The sequence below is a fragment of the Meles meles genome, chromosome 5, assembly GCF_922984935.1.
Source record: "Meles meles chromosome 5, mMelMel3.1 paternal haplotype, whole genome shotgun sequence".
Lineage (NCBI taxonomy): Eukaryota > Metazoa > Chordata > Mammalia > Carnivora > Mustelidae > Meles > Meles meles.
In genome coordinates, this window is record NC_060070.1 from 72,968,601 (window position 1) to 72,986,970 (window position 18,370).

At 40.9% G+C, this 18,370-nt stretch overlaps 1 protein-coding gene across 2 annotated transcripts in view; it reads right to left on the bottom strand.

Moving 5' to 3' along the window:
- LAMA2 (laminin subunit alpha 2) overlaps positions 1–18,370 on the bottom strand; it is a 661,080-nt gene that overhangs the window by 19,178 nt on the left and 623,532 nt on the right. For both annotated transcript variants that reach the window (XM_046006188.1, XM_046006187.1), the window contains 5 exons: positions 16,546–16,722; positions 16,192–16,360; positions 5,919–6,031; positions 5,361–5,550; positions 3,258–3,413 (listed from right to left, as the gene is read on the bottom strand). In XM_046006188.1, coding sequence (XP_045862144.1) covers positions 3,258–3,413; positions 5,361–5,550; positions 5,919–6,031; positions 16,192–16,360; positions 16,546–16,722 — 805 coding nt within the window. The remainder of the gene's footprint in view (positions 1–3,257; positions 3,414–5,360; positions 5,551–5,918; positions 6,032–16,191; positions 16,361–16,545; positions 16,723–18,370) is intronic.

Here is an 18,370-nt window from a genome sequence, read left to right on the forward strand (position 1 = left end):
TCTCCATCTACTTGTGATCTCTGTCTGTCAAATAAATAAAATCTTAAAAAAAAAAAAAAAGAATGAAATACCTAGGAATAAAAGTAACTGAGGAGGTAAAAGACCTCTACTCTAAAAACTGTAATGCACTGATAAAAGAAACTAAAGATGACACAAACAAATGGAAAGCTATTCCATGTTCATGGATTGAAGAATTAACACTGTTAAATAAATACTGTTAAATCATCTACAGATTCAAGGCAATCCCTGTCACTTTTCACAAAAGTAGGACAAATAATACTAAAGATTTACTGTATGGGACCACATAAGACTCCAAATAGCCAAAGCATTCTTAAGAAGGAAGCACAAAGCTGTAGGTACCACGTCTAGATTTCAAGGATACTACAAAATTTTAGTAATCAAAACAGTATGACACTGGCACAAAAGTAGACGCGTAGTTCAATGGAAAAGGACAGAGATTCCAGAAATAATCCCACACTTATATGGTCATTTAATCTAAAACAAACAAGAATATACAATGGGGGAAAAGACTGCCTTATTGCTGGGAAAGCTGGAAGTAACATGTGAAAGAATGAAACTGGACCACTTAACACCATACACGTGAATATACTTCAAATGGATTAAAGACCTCAATGTGAGACCTGAAACCATATAACTCCTCGAAGAAAGCATAGGCAGTAATTTCTCTGACATCAGCCACTGCAGTATCTTTCTAGATATGTCTCCTTAAGCAAGGGAAACAAAAACAAAAATAAACTATTAAGACTACACCAAAATAAAAAGCTTTTGCACAGCAAAGGAAACCATCAAGAAAATGACAAGGCAACCTATCGAATGGGTGAAGATACTTGTAAGTGATATAGCCAATAAGGGGTTTATATCCAAAATGTATCAAGAATTTATGCAACTCAACACCAAGAATAATCCAATTAAAAATGGGCAGAGGATATGGGTAGATAGTCTTCCAAAGAAGACATACAGATGGCAAGCACAGACATGAAAAGATGTTGAACATATTAATCATTAGAGAAATATAAATCGAAACCACAATGAGATATCCTCTCACACTCTTAGAGAGGCTAGAATCAAAAAGACAAGAAATAACAAGTTTCTGCAATGATGTAGAGAAAAGGAACCCTTTTACACCACTAACAGAAATGTAAGTTGATAGAGCCACTGTGGAGAACAGTATGGAGGTTCCTCAAAAAAATTAAAAATAGAACTTACCATATGATCCAGTAATTCCACTACTGGGTATTTACCCAAAGAAAACAAAAACACTAATTTTAAAAGATACATGTTCCCCTATGTTTATTGCAGAATTATTTATAACTGCTAAGGCAGGAAAGCAAACTAAGCATTTTTACAGATGAATAAAGAAGATGGTATTTAAATATAATGGAATATTACTGGGTCATAAAAAAGAATGAGATCTTGCCATTTGTGATAACATGGATGGAGCTAGAGGGTTTTATGTAAAAGAAATAAAGTAGAGAAAACAAATATCATATGAATTCTCTTATATGTAAGATCTAAAAAAAGAAAAAAAGAACCCAAAACAAATAAATGAATGAACAAACAAAAAGCAGAAACAGACTCATAATAACAGAGATCAAATTGATGGTTGCCAGAGGGGTGGAGGTTGGAGGAAGGGCAAAATGGGTGAAGAAGAGTAGAAAGTATAGACTTCCAGGAATGGAATGAAGAAGTCATGGGAATAAAAGGTATGGCATAGGGAATACAGTTAGTGATATCACAATAGCCTTGTATAGTGCCAGATGGTTCTATACTTGCTGTGAGCATAGCATAATGCATAAATTTGCCGAAATACATGTGTATTTCACATATATATACATATATATATACATGTACATATATATATGTACATGTATATATATACATATATACACATGTATAAATACACGTGAAACTAATGTAACATTGTGTGTCAACTATACTATTTTTTTTAAAAGATTTTACTTATTTATTTGACAGAAGGAGATCACAAGTAGGCAGAGAGAGAGAAGAGAGAGAGAGGGAAGCAGGCTCCCTGCTGAGCAGAGAGCCCGATGTGGGACTCGATCCCAGCATCCTGAGATCATGACCTGAACCGAAGGCAGAGGCTTAACCCACTGAGCCATCCAGGTGCCCAACTATATAATTAAATAAAATTTTAATTAGCCCCTTATGTTTCTATTAATAGCTTAATAATCTTACTAAATATATATTTTGTCATAATCTAATTTCCAATTCCATTTGGGAAGGAGCATTAAGTTCGGCTTAGTGCTTCTTCCTTAGGAAAATCTAATGAAAGCAGTGAACTCTTTTCTAAGAAAAAGCGCATACACTTAGGACTTGTAAGTTTGTATGAAGCATTTAGAGTTTAGGGGCCATAAAAATAATGCAATCATACTGTGCTCCACTCTATTTCGTCTGGTTTTAGGGACACACGATAATCACTCTTGCCACTCTCCAGAGACTCTTATTTTGATAGGCCTGGGTAGCATATCCAAAAAGTAAGAAAGGAACATACTCCTTATCACCCACAGGGGAGCCAAAGGCTGAGAATTACAACTATGATGAACAGAGGTCTTTGATGAAGAACAGTGCTGCATTATCACATGACCTGAGTATAGAAATGTAGTACATTTCTTTTTAATATATTCTCCCAAAACACCAATTCCCCTGTATTTCTTAAAATCATGCTCTCCAAAGGAAACCAGGACACATGGTCCGACAAAACATTTTGTGAACACTGGTTTATAAAGTGAGAACTTCAAATTTTGAATCCTGTACTGTACTCAAACACTGCAGTGCAATACTGGACAAATGTAGTTTAAGTAACCGCATCTCTCAATATTTGTGAAATCTCTAGTCCTGAAACAATACCATCAACATTATCTTCCTTGTTTTCTAGTATTTCTATATGCTTAGTACTCTCCCAAACACTTTCAGTATATTACCTCATTTAATCTTTAGAGTAACCTTGTTTGTTCGGTACTATTCTCCTAGTTTACAAAAGAGGGAACTGTGTCAAAGGAAGATTAAATAACTTGCTGCAGGTCACAAAGCTAGTTAATAATTAAGTAGGTGTTCAGACCTAGGGAGTCCGGCTGCATGTCTAGAAAACCTGTCACTTCTCAGAAAAGTGACCTCTAATTGGTCAGGGGCCACTATGATCTAATAATTGAACACACATACATGACTCAGGTAGTTATTTAATCCACACACACACAATAAGTAAATTAGATTCTTACTGGACCGATTCTTCGGGTAGTGTAATTGATGGGTAGCCCACCAACATACAGCACTCCCACAACATCCAGGATATCCGCTTTCTTGGGGCTGATGGTTCTGTTGGAGGCATCATCCACGTAAATAATTCCTTCTTGCTTAATTCGCACGATCTTAATCTACAAAAAGAAGAGGAGTCCTTAAAGCCAATCATGGATAAATTTCAATTACGCAGAGTGTAAATGTAGGAACTTTTTGGATCTTTGTCAGGGAAAAAATGAAAGAATTTACTAAGTGCCTAATATGTGTGAAACCCATAAGTGAAATTAAACCAATTTTTACAGACTATTCCATACTCCGTCTTTTCCATGAGTACCATCTCCAAAAGGGTACAAAATCATCCTGGGTGAGTTTTAGATTAAAGACTTTCTGAGAGGTTGCCAAGGGAGCCCATGTATCAGGAGGCATGCGTGTTGCCAGAAGCCTTGCCGATTGGGAGCCCTGTCTTGAATTAAGTGGGTTGCAAAAATCATGTCTGGTTTTAAACATGCATTCGTTTGAGTGAAGTCTGGTCTCCCCCCGTACAATTTCAGACCTGCTACAGCCCTCTGCCTAATAGGCACTTCTCCCTCAGAATGGGATGAACGCATCAAGGCTGCACAGCCGTTTCCACAGCAGCCTCGATCAGTACAAAGGGAGGGAGGAAGATGGCCAGCTCCCTGATGCTGAAATTTCAGTAGTGGGGTGAATTCTCTTTGGGGGCAAGGCGAAATCAAGGGTATCAAGTCTGGCTTGGGTGTAAAAAAAACCTGAATTTGAGTTTAGGGAAAGGAACGGGTGACCCGATCTAATGCTGGAATACAACAATGGTTTAAAATGAATCTACATCAGGATCAGAATAATTAAGACCTCATTTTACACTTACCTATTCTGGTTTGGGAAGCAATTGTTAAAAAAACAAATCTTCAAAAATACATCCCTCTTTTCTTAATCCCACATGAATTGTGGACCAACAATATGTCAGTTTTTCAAGTGTCATGTTTATTCTATTAGCCAGAGAGGAGAATGAGCCTTAATGAGAGCTCCTTCATGAAGATCTGCTATTTGCTACTTATAAGTTCCCAGGCAAATAGGAAGATTCTGTTTCTTATTTCCAAGATAACAAGTTGATTGGCTTTGCATTTTTATTGTATTTTTTCAGGTTCTCTGACTTTCTATAGGCTATGCCAAGGCACAGTATGTTAATATATAAAATCCACCACCTAATAATATCAAACTCTCAAAATTAAACATTGTATTGGTCTGCCGAGGGAAGCTTTACTGAATAGGCGATCACAGGTGCAGAAAGAAATTCTGAGTTTTCATTTTAATCAGGCAGTATATTATCTATTTGCAGTCATGCCAAAGAGGACAGTAAGCTGGCAGATGAGTCTTCTGTGCCCATTATAGTACCAGTTTCTGGGTGTAAGGCCAATGTTTCAAAAGTTGTTCCAAATGGCTATCAGTGGAAATGCAGCCCTAGAGCCCTTTAAACCTGATCCGGCAGATTTTCAGACTCTTGGTTTTCACAGACCCGTATGGAGTATGACAGGGGAGGGGAGCGCAAGTGTTAGGGCCCATTTTTGTTTACCAGCTTTTAAGTTTGTCAAATATTATTTCATAAAAGAGAGGCCATTTTAGCACCTCAAAAGGAAGAAAATGTAATCTCAGAGTAACTATTACTCCTTTACATGGAAGACATAAGAGCTTTAAGATTAACATGCTCCATCGTCCCCCATTTCTCACTGAGAGTAGCAAAAATGTGTTCAATGACCTGGCCCTGGTGGGGGGTGAGGGGGGATGGACAGATGTTTGGGAACCACAGCTGTATAGCAATAATGGCATCCTGTGGTACCATGATGAAGCCTGTGAGTGATTGAACATAAACCTGTCCAGGTCCAATTACACTTCTCAAGGTTGGGCAGTTGTCTGTGGCACCGGCTTTATTTTTAGCCTCAGCCGCATAAGAGTAGCATCGGAGTCAGGATGGCCCTGGCAAAATTGTATCTGCACCAGGGGAATGCCAAAGGCTGCCACCCAGCTTCCCCCTCAGGGGACACTGCCGACCTCCCGCGGGCTATTATTACCTTGTGCCACTGACCGTCGTTGATTTTGGTGGGGATCATGGTGTTGGTGTCCCCACTTCCCAAGTCATAACTGAAATAGGGCAACCCATTTCTCAGCTGAACGGTAGCAAAATCCGCGTGATTGATCCGAGCCATGTAAAAAAGCAGGCCAGATTCAGCTTCAGTTCGCACTTCAAACTCGATTGTGAGGCTGGGAAATGAAAGCGCGCAAAATGAAACAGAGAAACAAAAGCATTCTTATTCTGAGATTAAGTTGCCTCCGTGGGTGAATTTTCTTAAAGGCCAATAAAACGTTCTCTGAGAGGAGGACTTTCCAGGTGATTTCCAAATCCACTTTTCCTGCTGATTTCCAAAACCGAGCTCCTCGGGCTCAGGCCAATAGAATTGGATTCTCTACTGTACTCTATGAATTAAAAGGCTTACCGCGTTAATGAATACGTGTGGTTGATTAAAACTTGAATCAGTGCACATACTCAGTACTTGCATTTATCGGTTCTTTTCCAATATCTCAGAAGAATACATACCGATTTTTTTTTTTTTTTTTTTTTTTTTACATACCGATTTTTAACTTTGGTGTCGTCAAAGGCAATTGCAATGTGGCTGTTTCTCGAAAGCCCAAACTGCTTGCTCCCTATCAAAAGAGCTGGTTCTGATTCTGTTCCACAAGGACCCTGCAAAATTACCCAGGAGAGAAAGAGGAGATTATGGACTCCGCTCTTTAAAAAATTTAATCCTGTTATCTAATTGTTTCTTCTATTTTCGCTTAATGTTCTTGTGTAATCTTACTGAAGCTCCTTAAGAGGAAAACTGGTCTCTTACATATCTCGGTCCTTTACTACATAGTAGGCACTTCCTGTGAAATGCTCAGTGAGTGGGAATCCGTTTTCTTACACTGCACCCTTGATTTGCCAAATCAATGTGCCCCCAAATATTTATGGATCAATTCATGTTTTCATTACCCTCTAAGGAAAAAAAAAAAAAAACCAAACTGTTGATGTTTCTGAAAAAAACTGAAATTTCTTTTTCAGGTTTACTTTACTTACGAAGAGTTATACTCTTTGAAGATGGGACCGGGAAAAGGACAAACTAGCCGCCAAATTAGAAGAGCAGAAAAGTGTGTTCCTTCTGGCCCTCCCCATTTCTGTCTCCCACTGTATTACTTTTTCTCAAAAATTATCCGTCTACTAGAAGGCTTCCATGAATTTAGACTTTCAAGATGGTGTATCTAAACTTGCACGTCAGGCCGTTTGGGCCCTGAGCCAGTCGCTAGGCAACCCAGTACATTTTTAATGTAACCCACCATAGACCGTTTCAACTGTCACTGTTCAAAGAGCCACTTCCTGCGGTTCTCAGGAGGGCGAGCTCGGCGCAGGGCTGGCTTACTTGGCTTAATGCTCTGCTGTCACCATCTTGAGTTTCTTAATACTGTTTTGAAAAAGGGGCCCTGTATTTTCATTTTGCTCCCAGCCCTGCAAATGACATAGCCAGTCCTGGTTGGCTGGACTGTCTTTGGCCAGCGTAACCCTTAGCTCAGTAGATAATCAAGGCTCCTCAAATGACTGAAGTTGTAATTCCTTCCTCTGTTCTCTGCTTTCACAAAAGCACTTGAAGTACAGGCTGTTTCTGCAGGCTTTGAGAACACACCGTACACGAGAAAATAAATAACCTGCATACTCTCAAACAACACATCTGTTTTTAAGATCTGCACTTAATAGCTCAGAATGGGCCAGTGCCCCAGTGAGCGCTGATTCAGCAGAGGTTCCCAAACCGCCCCAGGCAGGCTTTTGATGCAGAATGTTCTGCTCAGATAGAAGGTGAGATGAATCATCAGTGCACAGGACATTCTTACTTGATGAGGAAGGGCCTTGCTCTCTTTTCTCTGGAGCTTAGTCAAACGGAGCACTCTGCCACAGCAGGTAAAAGGCTTTAAGTGTTTGAAATGCTATAAAATTGGTCTTCATGGAAGTATTTCCCTTCTTGCTTCCCCAGGAGATGGTCAGTTATAAAGAGCAGACTGTGGCAGAAATTCACACGGATATGCAAAAACCCAGTGGGTAGAGCAGGAAAATGCTATTTATTCACATAGCTGAATGGCCTCTCTTGGAATCAACATGTGGCCCCTTTCTTATTACACTGCCTGTAAAAAGAGCCCAAATGGAAAGGCTTTGGTAGCTTAATGTCTCAGCTGGCAATGATGTCATTAATAGAATTGGGATCATTTATCAGCCTCTCACCCTATTTCCTGGCACCCACATTAGTGGCCTGCAGTCCTCCTCTGAAATCTCTAACAGAATCCTCCCTGCTGTGAGTCCCTCAGGGGCAAAATTTGGCTAAAACATCTCTAACCTGTCAGCTCTGAAATGTGGGAAATCGGAAAGGTCAGCGGATGCTGAGGAATTAGGGAACCATGACGTGTGGCTGAAAAGAAAGCCACCGGCAGGTTGTTATTGTTAATCATTGTGGTCACCTGTCTCGTTACTACATATAAATATTAATATAACTTTTCTAATAGAATTTCTAATGATTCAAGTGGAATTATGGAGATTAGGTATTTTATTGACAGTAACTGTAGGTCATGGAGAACTTTGGTCTTTATGTATTTTGGACACTGAGGCCCCAATGCCACGAGAAGCTTGCTTGCTGGTGGGCTGGACAGAGATTCCCAACACGGATCCTGAGCCAATCAGCAGTTTTCTGTCACATCCTGTCAGATCTTCTAGATGCTGAAGACCCTACTTATGTTATTTTAGGAAAATCTTTGATGAGGAAAGGACAGGGACTTTGTGAAGGTTCTTTAAGAAGCACTACATGGCATGGCCACTGGAAATTGAGGAAGAAGACTACCGCCCCTAGGGGCCCCAGGCTCATTTTTGTAACAATTAGAGCTTGAGCAGCAGGTAGAAGTGGCGGCTAGTAAAACAGTGTCTTCAGACTCTCCAGTGCTGTAGAAGAGAGTGGTAACAAACAGGTCACGCTACTCCGTAACCTCAAAGTTTAAATCCCACATGCGAAGTGCACTGTATGTTAAGGACACCCAAACTGAGGTTTTCTATAAATTTGCAGTAGGATGAATAATATGGATGTTTCTTGAATAAATCATCTATCATCTTCCTTCATAAAATAGGCAGTTGGAAGAGGACTGAGAAATGCTAGGAGAGGAGAATTTTGTATGTATGCACTTTCGGATTTAAATGGGAAGACAAATTCCCAGCCTCTTTTCTCATCATGTTTTTGGTGCAGGTGTAGCCCTCTCCTCTGACTTGGTTAAAGGCAAAAAGGACTGGATCTTGCCTGCTCTGCCTCACTTTCCCCAGGGTGAGTCTGAAACCAGGCCTGACTTGGGACACAGACCCCTGTGGTTTGCCTGGGACTACTTTCCCCCTACTCTCTAGTGCCCCTCACAAGGTCCAGCTGCTCCTCCTGCTGCTCAAGCATCTTTTTCTCCCCTCTGATATCTTAAAAGAGAATTTGTAAGATGGAACAGAAAGTGCCCCGTGCTTTGCACACGAATAAGGTGATCTTATTTGTTCTATCTGCTTCCTAGCAAAATCCAAGCTAAGGAAGAGGGATATGAGAAGAGGGTCTTCTTCTTCTTCTTCTTCTTCTTCTTCTTTTTTTTTTTAAAGATTTTATTTACTTTTTTGACAGGCAGAGATCACAAGTAGGCAGAGAGGCAGGCAGAGAGAGTGAGAGGGAAGCAGGCTCCCCGCTGAGCAGAGAGCCCACGAGGGACTCTATCCCAGGACCCGGAGATCATGACCTGAGTCGAAGGCAGGGGCTTAACCCACTGAGCCACCCAGGCACCCCAAGAAGAGAGGTCTTCTAATGAGGTAATTCCAAGGAAAATTTTTGTTTTTTAAATTTCTAAAAAGATCTTATATATTTATTTAAGAGAGTACAAGCACGGGGAGGGAGAGGGACAAGCAGACTTTATGGTAAGCAAGAGTCTGTGGGGGAGGGGCGCCTCAATCTCACCACCCCAAGATCACTACCTGAGCCAAAAATCAAGAGTTTGATGCTTAACCAACGGAGCAAAGCAGGTGGCCTTCCAAGGAAGATTTTAAAAAGAATGATGGTTGCAAGACAGATTCCTCCTCCAAGCTAATGTGAGCTTGAGGGAAGGCATCATCTTTACGGAGGTGATACTTTAGCTGTATTATTTTGGAAACACTTATCTTTGAAATGTATTAAAACAACAACAATAAAAAAAAAAAAAACAAACCACAGGCTCATCAATCTCAAGACGTTACAATATTGCCACCTTGTGGCGATTCTTTGAAGTACTGCTAGTGCATAAGGGGGAAAATGTGATCTGGAGAACATGGTGTGCTTGCTTGTACCCGGACAAGTTGTGGGCAGATGGGACTTGCTGGGGGATGGAGGCGGAGTATGATGGTGGCAGTGCGCGTGCTGATCAGAGCAGTGGCAGAGTGGGAGAGGGAATCCGCACGTAGGCAAATGGATAACAGTGAAAATTTTTCACGTCACAGTTACTCCATCTCAGGTCAGAATAAAGCAGTGGTCATTTCTAACTGCTGTTCGTTGGCTGACAACTGGACATGAGTTACTGGCTTCAGGGTAGCCTGTGACTGGTAGGCAAGCGTTCCTTGAGTTCAGATTGGTGAGAACAGGGATTTAAATTGCATTTATCAAAACTGGCATCTTTGTTCTTGAAAGCAACGAGTGATGAATGATCATAAAAACTGCATCATTTTCTCCTTTCACGAGTCAGTAATCCCTCTAACAAATGTGGGCTAAAATCACATCTGAGAAGTTGGAGGTTTCTTTGAGATGCTCCTTTTTATGGATGAATACTAAGTGGAAGACACTTTTTACAGCACTGACTTTAATGTTCTGAAATATAAAATCCCTGCTCAAGCTGTTTATTGAGAAAGTGAATTATGTTACCACCCTGCACGGGAACTCTTTTGGTAAATAGTGGGCATTTGCAGTAATATTTACACACAAATACCCGGACAGAGATTTCTTGTGGTATGGAAAATGGGGGTTTTCCCTTTAAATACGTATCCGTATCCAACTGATTCATCCTTTGGCATGGACCGTGCTTAGCTTTTAAAGTTGTAGTATTAAAGCTGTTAGAGAAATAGCTTTCCTTTGGTCTATTCTTTCCTTCTCTGCCGCTTCTTTCCCCCAACTCTCCAAAGCCCTTCACAGCACAGCGACTCTTCATAGCTATTTTTAGTGTTTACATTTCAGATTTCAAGGTTCAAAATTCAACTTTTCAATGAGCTTCAAGTAAAAAAAATAGAGCCAGTTCACCGTATACAAATCTGCATGGGCCATGCTGGCTCTAAAGCCTTGGTCTAAACACCATATACACCTGCAGATGGTGATCGTAGATGTCCACAGTCCTCTCTAACCCCACCTGCCATCCTCCCTGAGAAATCTCCACAAATACAATATGTAGGCATATTTAATGCAGCTCTAAATGGGCCAAGGAAGAAGAGAAAAGCATAAAGGGAAGATGGGCTACCACACTATCAAATGAGATAATGTACATACAACGCCGTCTGGTGAATGACGTTCTGGCATGTATCATGATGGGGCTGACATGGTCCATTTCACAGGACAGGCCTTTCTCAGGGAACTCTGAAAGGGTGCTGGGGTCTAGCGAATGCCGTGCTCATGGTGTAAGATGCTGGTGGGGAGGGATGTGATGGTGTAAAGGAGAAGAAGAAAGGAACTGAGAATAGGGGATGGTTCCTGTCTGCTCTGCTAGAACAAAGAGACGATAGTTCCTATGTCAGGGATTAACTTGGATGCTTGAGTTCTTAACTACATTCTTACAGTCTAAATTCTGATTTTAAAAAGGGAAGAATGGGCATCTGGATGGCTCAGTGGGTTAAAGCCCCTGCCTTCGGCTCAGGTCATGATCCCAGGGTCCTGGGATCGAGCCCCACATCAGGCTCTCTGCTCCATGGGGAGCCTACTTCCCTCTCTCTCTCTCTCTCTCTCTCTCTCTCTGCCTACTTGTGATCTCTGCCTGTCAAATAAATAAATAAAATCTTTAAAAAAAAGGGAAGAAGATGGTGAGAATGGAAAATGATGTGACACTTGAACTAGAATAGCCATATCCTACTGGAGTCTGAAATGGTTGAAACATGGAATCCTCTCTTTTTTCCCCGGCATTTGCTCTCCCACTAAAAGTGTGACAGGCTAACTATTCCCACAGAAGAATGCTGGGGTGTTACTGTGAGCCATGCAACGCGCTGGTGCTTTGTATCATTTATTCCCTCACGATAATCCTTGCAGGTAGATAGCATCCTCCTTATTTTCCAATGGGTCATCTTACAATTAGAGAGGACAGGTAACCTGCCAGAGTCCACTGAGTAAAAGTAGGTGGGCTACGGCAGGGCAGGCCGGCAGGCCCAGTTCTCAGATCACTGGAGTAAAGGCTCAGTATGCATCCTCAGTAAGCCTCAGTATGCGTCCAACTTGGAGGGGCTGAGGGGGGCCATTCACCACATCGCACTTGCCCAGAGGGGAAATCAGCTATCCAATGGGATGCTGCAGAGGAATAAAGGTTGAAGGCCTTTCCATGTCTTTTTTAAAAAGTTATGAAAACAAAATACATGTAAGAATTTTTTTTTAGATGATGAGAATCATTTCTAGTCCATACTCCATCTGCTGCTAGCATCTGATATATTTCTTGCAAGGGTTTTTTAATGCGTTTTTCTATCTATTGATGTAGATGGGATTATGCATTGTGTATGGTTTTATATCCTGTTTTCTCCATGTCACGTAATGTCGTATGTCATCATCATTTTGTATGTTTCAACGGAAAGATTTTATGCACAAGAGTGTAATGACATATTAAAATTTGCATCTTATAGACCTGTTTTTACACTTCTAGGTACCACTAACCATTTGCTTGAATGGAGTTTAATGGGACACCCTGCCATGTTTCCAATTTTCAATCTTGAAAGCTAGTGGGATGAGTTTGTAGCCCACACTCCACACTTTTCCTGACTGACCTCCACACATACTTGCTCACTCTGTCATTTACATTAATGTCTGATTCCTCAGATCTGCTTCTCCGTCTCTCCCTGGCTAGAATGATGATATCGTATTCATTTTTTCATTTAGGAGGCTCTTAAAAGATTATTTGTTATAAATTGTCAAACCTCTAACTTTTAGTCACCTTTAAAAAGCTGACACTTCTCTCCACACAAAGAACTAAAATAACAGAAAGAAATCAAATTAAAAGATATGTATAGTTCCAGGATCTGAAACTGTAAAAACGTAACTCAATGGGGATGGAAATTCTAAGAAATGTAATTATGACCACATAGCGCAAATAACTATAATGTTCAAGAGAAGGGGAGATACTGTTGGAATTTAGATACCTGGGTTTTAGTGCCAACTCTCAAAAATGTGTGTGATCACAGCCCATAAGGTATGTTCTAGGGCTTTGTTTTCCCATGTGTAAATTAAGAGTCAGAATCTTCAATTTTCTCCTAGCCCTGATGTTCTCTGAGTCTTTGTACATGAGCCCTCAGGACTGTCACTCCATTTCTCTTTTGCTTTTGTCTTGTCTAAGTGCATGCTCTGTTTTGGAGAAGTTAAAACATACACTGCTGAGAGAAAATGGAAATTGGAATTAGAACAGAAGGTTACAGGAAAACTTAAATGAGTTAAAATCTCCAGTCCCAGATGGGAAAGTATCTTTATTTTCAGAAAAAGGGAAAAGATGTGATCTCGAGAAACCACAGAGAGATAGATATGCTTGAGACTCCCTATAAAACAAAGTTTGTGTGGGCCCTTAGAAAAGAAAGGTGATCACTGGAGATCCGCAGGCTTCTCCACCAATTACCTAGACCAAGTCAAGATGGGCTGGCTGAGATACCTGACTCGAGAGAAGTTCGAGTGGTTCAAAGGCCCCCAAGATTGTGGTTGATAGAAGAGGGGACCTGATGATGAGCTAATAGCAGGATTTATCAGTTTAAAACATTGAAGTATTTTCAGGTGTAAAATATGAGGACAGACCAATGGAATGAGAGGTACTGCTGTCCCCTGTACTGGGCACTTTGAAGAGTATAATCTATTCTAGGTGCCGAATTTTGAAAGATATATTTCAAACTTAAGGATATTGATCAGTGCACATATGGGAATTAGAAATCAGGTCACATGAGGGGGTGCCTGGGTGGCTCAGTCAGTTAAGCATCTGCCTTCAGCTCAGGTCATGATCCCAGCATCCTAGGATCGAGCCCCATGTTGGGTTCCCTGCTCAAGGGGGAGTCTACTTCTCCCTCTCCCTCTGCCCCTACCCCCCAACCCATGCTCTCTCTGTCTTTCTCTCTTTCTCAAATAAATAAAATCTTTAAAAAAAATAAAATAAAATATTGAGTTCCTGGATGGCTCAGTTGGTTAAGTGTCTGCCTTCAGCTCAGGTTGTGATCACAGGGTCCTCTGATTGAGTCCCCAACTGGGATCCCTGCTCAGCAAGGAGTCTGCTTCTCCTTCTCCCTCTGCCACTCACCCTGCTTGAGCTCTTTCTCTTGCACTCTCTCTCTCAAATAAATAAAATCTTTAAAAAAATGTAAAAAAAAGAAATTAGGTCACATGAAGAATGCCGATATTATTGACTATTTACCCCGGGGGAAAACATTTTGCTATTTTTTTTCTTTCTTAATTGAAGTATCATTGATATACAATGTCACATTGGTTTCAGGTGGACAACATAGGGATTTGACAAGTCTTTATCTTATGCCGTGCTCACTGAAAGTGTAAGGACTTCGCTATTTTCAAATCCTGGAAGAAATGCTAGAGAAGTCATAAGCTCAAAATATTTCTAGTGACGAGGCACAGATTCCTCTACAGAACAACCAGTTCCATCATGGACACTAAGGAAAAAAATGAGACGTTCAAGGGTTTTCAAAATCTGTGCTCAAGACAGCATGTTCTGCACACCCATTGGCAAGCATGATACATAGGATGCATGTGCCGTTCAGTATATAGAGAGATCCACCCCCTTGGATATATTGGTGGTGGAAATGTAAATTGATGGAAATGTTGGAAAAAGCAATTCAGATATATGTTTTAAGAACCTTAGGTATGTTCATCATTTAGTCTTATAATTATCCATCCAAGGACCTATTTTAAGAACATAAACAATGAGAAAGTTTGGTATAGGGAGGCACTTATCAGAATATGGTTTCTAGAAGCACTCTAAATGGCCCATGATGAGGAAAAAATAGAATAAATTGTAAAGACAGAGCAGTGCAGTGATAAGAAGCCAGACTGTATAGTTAGACCTAATGGATGAAAATCCATTAGGATTCCCATCCTGCCATTTACTGGCTGTGTGGGTAGGTGGGTGACTGAGGCCAGATAATTCTTATCAACTCAACTAAAGATGGGAAGTTGTATCGTTCCCAGAGCCATTATGACAATTACATATAATGTTGAATGCCAGTTGTTTAGGTGGTGGCTGGCACATAGTAAGCACTTAGAAGCAGTCATTGTGATCATCACTATATAGTAATTATGCCATTTATTAAATGTTTTCTGTATACTAGGCATTTAACCAACATTATTTTTAAGTCCTCATGTTAACTCTTAGACTCACATGTTATTAATATTGCACAGATGAGGAAATTGAGGAATGGACTGGTGAAGTAGCTTCCCCAAATTCATACACATGGTAGACTGGAGTGCAGGCATTTCCACCCAGACTGTCTACTCAGGGACCCATGCTCTCATCAATGAAATGATGACCTCCCATACAATGAAATAACCTGTGTGTCTCTTTGTGTGTGTCACACATACACACACTCACACAGACACAGATGTCCTTGAGTTAGGGAAACTGAAGGATTCTATAAAAATCTGCTTTTTGCTCCTTTTTGCTCCTTTGCTCCTCTCTTCTCGCTAAGAACTGTGACCCCCAACCACTTTGCATGTGCCTCAGGATGCAAATAGTCTGTGCCCTCCTTGTACGGGGCAAAGAGTTAATCATTTCTTTAGAATAGATAACATTTAAGGAAGGACCAGGTGGGAACGACCAGACAAAGCTATCATTTTTGTATTGCAGATCACCAGTCTAGACACCTTGATGCCAGGGCCCGCAGACTCCAAGGAGAAACATCTGGGCCTTTGTCTTTGTTCTAACCAGTTCCTGGATGCCTGAGAGGACAGAACATGTACACTGGACCACAATCCTCGGTAAAAAACCCCCAGGCCCGAACAAATGAGACTCATACTCCTTTCCTTTTTGAGTCTCCCAGATGCTCCGAATGTATCTGCTCTCTCTGTATCTCCAATAAACTCTGCTCTCATTGCCTGCTGGTTCAAGTTTGATTTCTGTCCTGTGAGAAGCCAAGGACCCTCTTGGCTGGTCCTGTGAGACCCTCTGGGTCTGTGGACATGACCCGCCAGCATCATAATCAGACACACACATTTGTATGATGTCTAATTATGTATAACCAGTTTTAAAAAACAGAATACCAAACGATATACATGTATGAGATCTATTATTTAAAATGTGAATAAAAAGGACTGAAAATCAATATGGCTGCCTCTGTGCGTTGATATTACACGCGGATCTTGTTTTTGATTCCATAGACGTTTCTGTGCTATGCCAACTTTTCAGCTGAAAACACTTGCCATGTTATAAGGAAGAACTGAAGCAGAACAAATATGTAAATAAGAGTAATCCAAGAAAGATGTAAGGAGGACAGGTTTTTGTAGACCAGTTACCCTCCCTCTGATTCTAGAAGTAGAACATACCAGCTATCCTGAATTATCTTCTCTCTGAAAACAACTAAGAATACAGGTTAAAATTAGAAAGCAATAGAATATAAACACTTACATGTGCCACAATGGGGGTGGGTATAGGGAAGGCGGGGGTGGGAACTGGCTCTGGCTGCGTCACTATTTCAGCAGGAACGGCCCCCTCTTCCTCCTCACGGGGCTTCTGGTGGGCACAATGACCAATGTCTGCATTTTTGAAGGATACAGGCTGTGCAAAGTCCATGGGGCTAGTGGAATAGAATTAAAATTAGGTACTTTTATTTTTCATTGTCTCGTGTCCCTCAGGGCAACTTTTAAAATCTAATGAGAAGTTCTTCATTGTTTCCCACCTTGCCTTGGTTTTAGATAGAGTGTAGACTGATCCTCATACCAAAAAAAGAAAAAAAAAATAATAGCCAACAGGTGTACTTACACAGAGTTTATAACGAGGTTCCATACACAGCCTTCAAAAGAAGGAATATTCCTGAGTGGGGGAGGCTGAAACTCAGGTGGGGCACCCCCAACGAAAAGCTTTTTAACTTCGATTGCCTGTTCTACTGTCAGGTTTTGCATATGCCTTCTGTCTTCATCGACTTGAACCGTAAAGATGCTGATAAATAATGAAAATAAGCAGAATTAAGCACATAACTCCAGTATCCTTGGAAAATCAAATCTTTCCTGCTATGCCTCCCCCCTTCCTCCAGGAGCTTTTAAGGGAGCCAACCTTTGAGAATTAGGAATTCTACACTAAGCTAAAGATACTGTTTCTCAGCATCTTGTCCCTCTGCCTCCTTCGTCAGACCTCCCTGAGAGGTGATGGTAAGAAGCCGATGGTGGGCCTGCAAAGCCCACCTTTGGTGCTGTTGGTGACAGCGGCCCCACACAGAAGCCCGTAGAGCTGAGATTTCTGTACAGTGTGGTTATGTGGATCTGATAAGGCTCAGTGGGTTTAGCACAGCAGGGGGGCATATGCTCTTTGGTTCTTTATTTCTTGGTTTGTGCTAGCTATTATCTCCTTGCTGGGGGACAAACTCTGCTCCTGAGAGTTTGGATTGCAGGACACAACAGCAAACACTTACAGGGCATTTTATAAAAAACATAGCTGCTAGCTTTTTTTTTTTTTTTTTTTTTTTTTTTTAAGAGAGAGGGAGAGCATGGGAGGAGCACACAAGCAGGGGTGGCACAAGCAGGGGTGGGCAGAGGGAAAGGGAGAAGCACACTCCCCACTGAGAGGGGACACTGAGATGGGGCAGATCCCAGGACCTTGCAATCAAGACTTGAGCTAAAGGCAAACAATCAACTGAGCCATCCAGGCATCCAGCCCCAGTTGCTAGCTTTTGGAACAGAAGAGGCAGGCAAAAGCATCACGCTAATTGTTCCTTGATTTTCCTTAGTTAGTGTTTCATTCATTTCCCTAATTTGCTTATGAGAGATAAATCACACACTAGTCATTGAGAATCTCAAGCTACTTATTCACAACAATCCTTGGATCCTGGGGCAAAGAATCAAGGCAGACAAAGAGTTCTGATGATGAAAATGACCAAAGGCATTTTTTCTTTTGTTCTAGAAGAAGGTTTTGAATTTCAGTCCCACGCAAGGAACATGAGGCTATTAGTAAGTGTTAGTCACTAGCCTGAGGATCACGAATGGATTACTGAAAACTTACTACATATCTGGGCAGAAAACCAAAGTACTTAGATGGAAAACTCAGTCCTAAAATGTCATCTCACTTGATTTTATAAAAACCAAAAACCACATGTAGAACTAGAAATAGTAAACCAGGGCAAAGATGTTCTGAAATGGCCCTGAGCAACTGGTCCACTTCGGGATGGCTCAGATGTAAAAGAATGAAGAAAAAACAAAACAAAACAAAAAACAAAAGGATGTCATCGGTGCTCAAAATGTCATTGTTCAAGGGATGTAGAGGGAGCAGGTTGGATTTATTCTCAAAGGAAACATGGGGGGAAATGACATATTGGTTTTTTACCAGACTCTGGAAGAGTGTGTTGGTAAAAATCAGAAGGTTCAAACATTATTGCTAAGAATGTGAGTGGTTTTATGAGACTTTCAGAAAAACACTCACTTCTGGGCATGTGTGACTCACTGAGAAGTAGCCCTGCAACCCCCACACTTTTTTTTTTTTTCTTTCCCTAAAAGCAATTTCTTACTAACATGACATAGCAATGTTTAAGAGTTTTAATGAGGGGTTTGAGCCACTATAAAAGAATGTTCAGGAAGAGCAAATCTCTGCTCTTGAT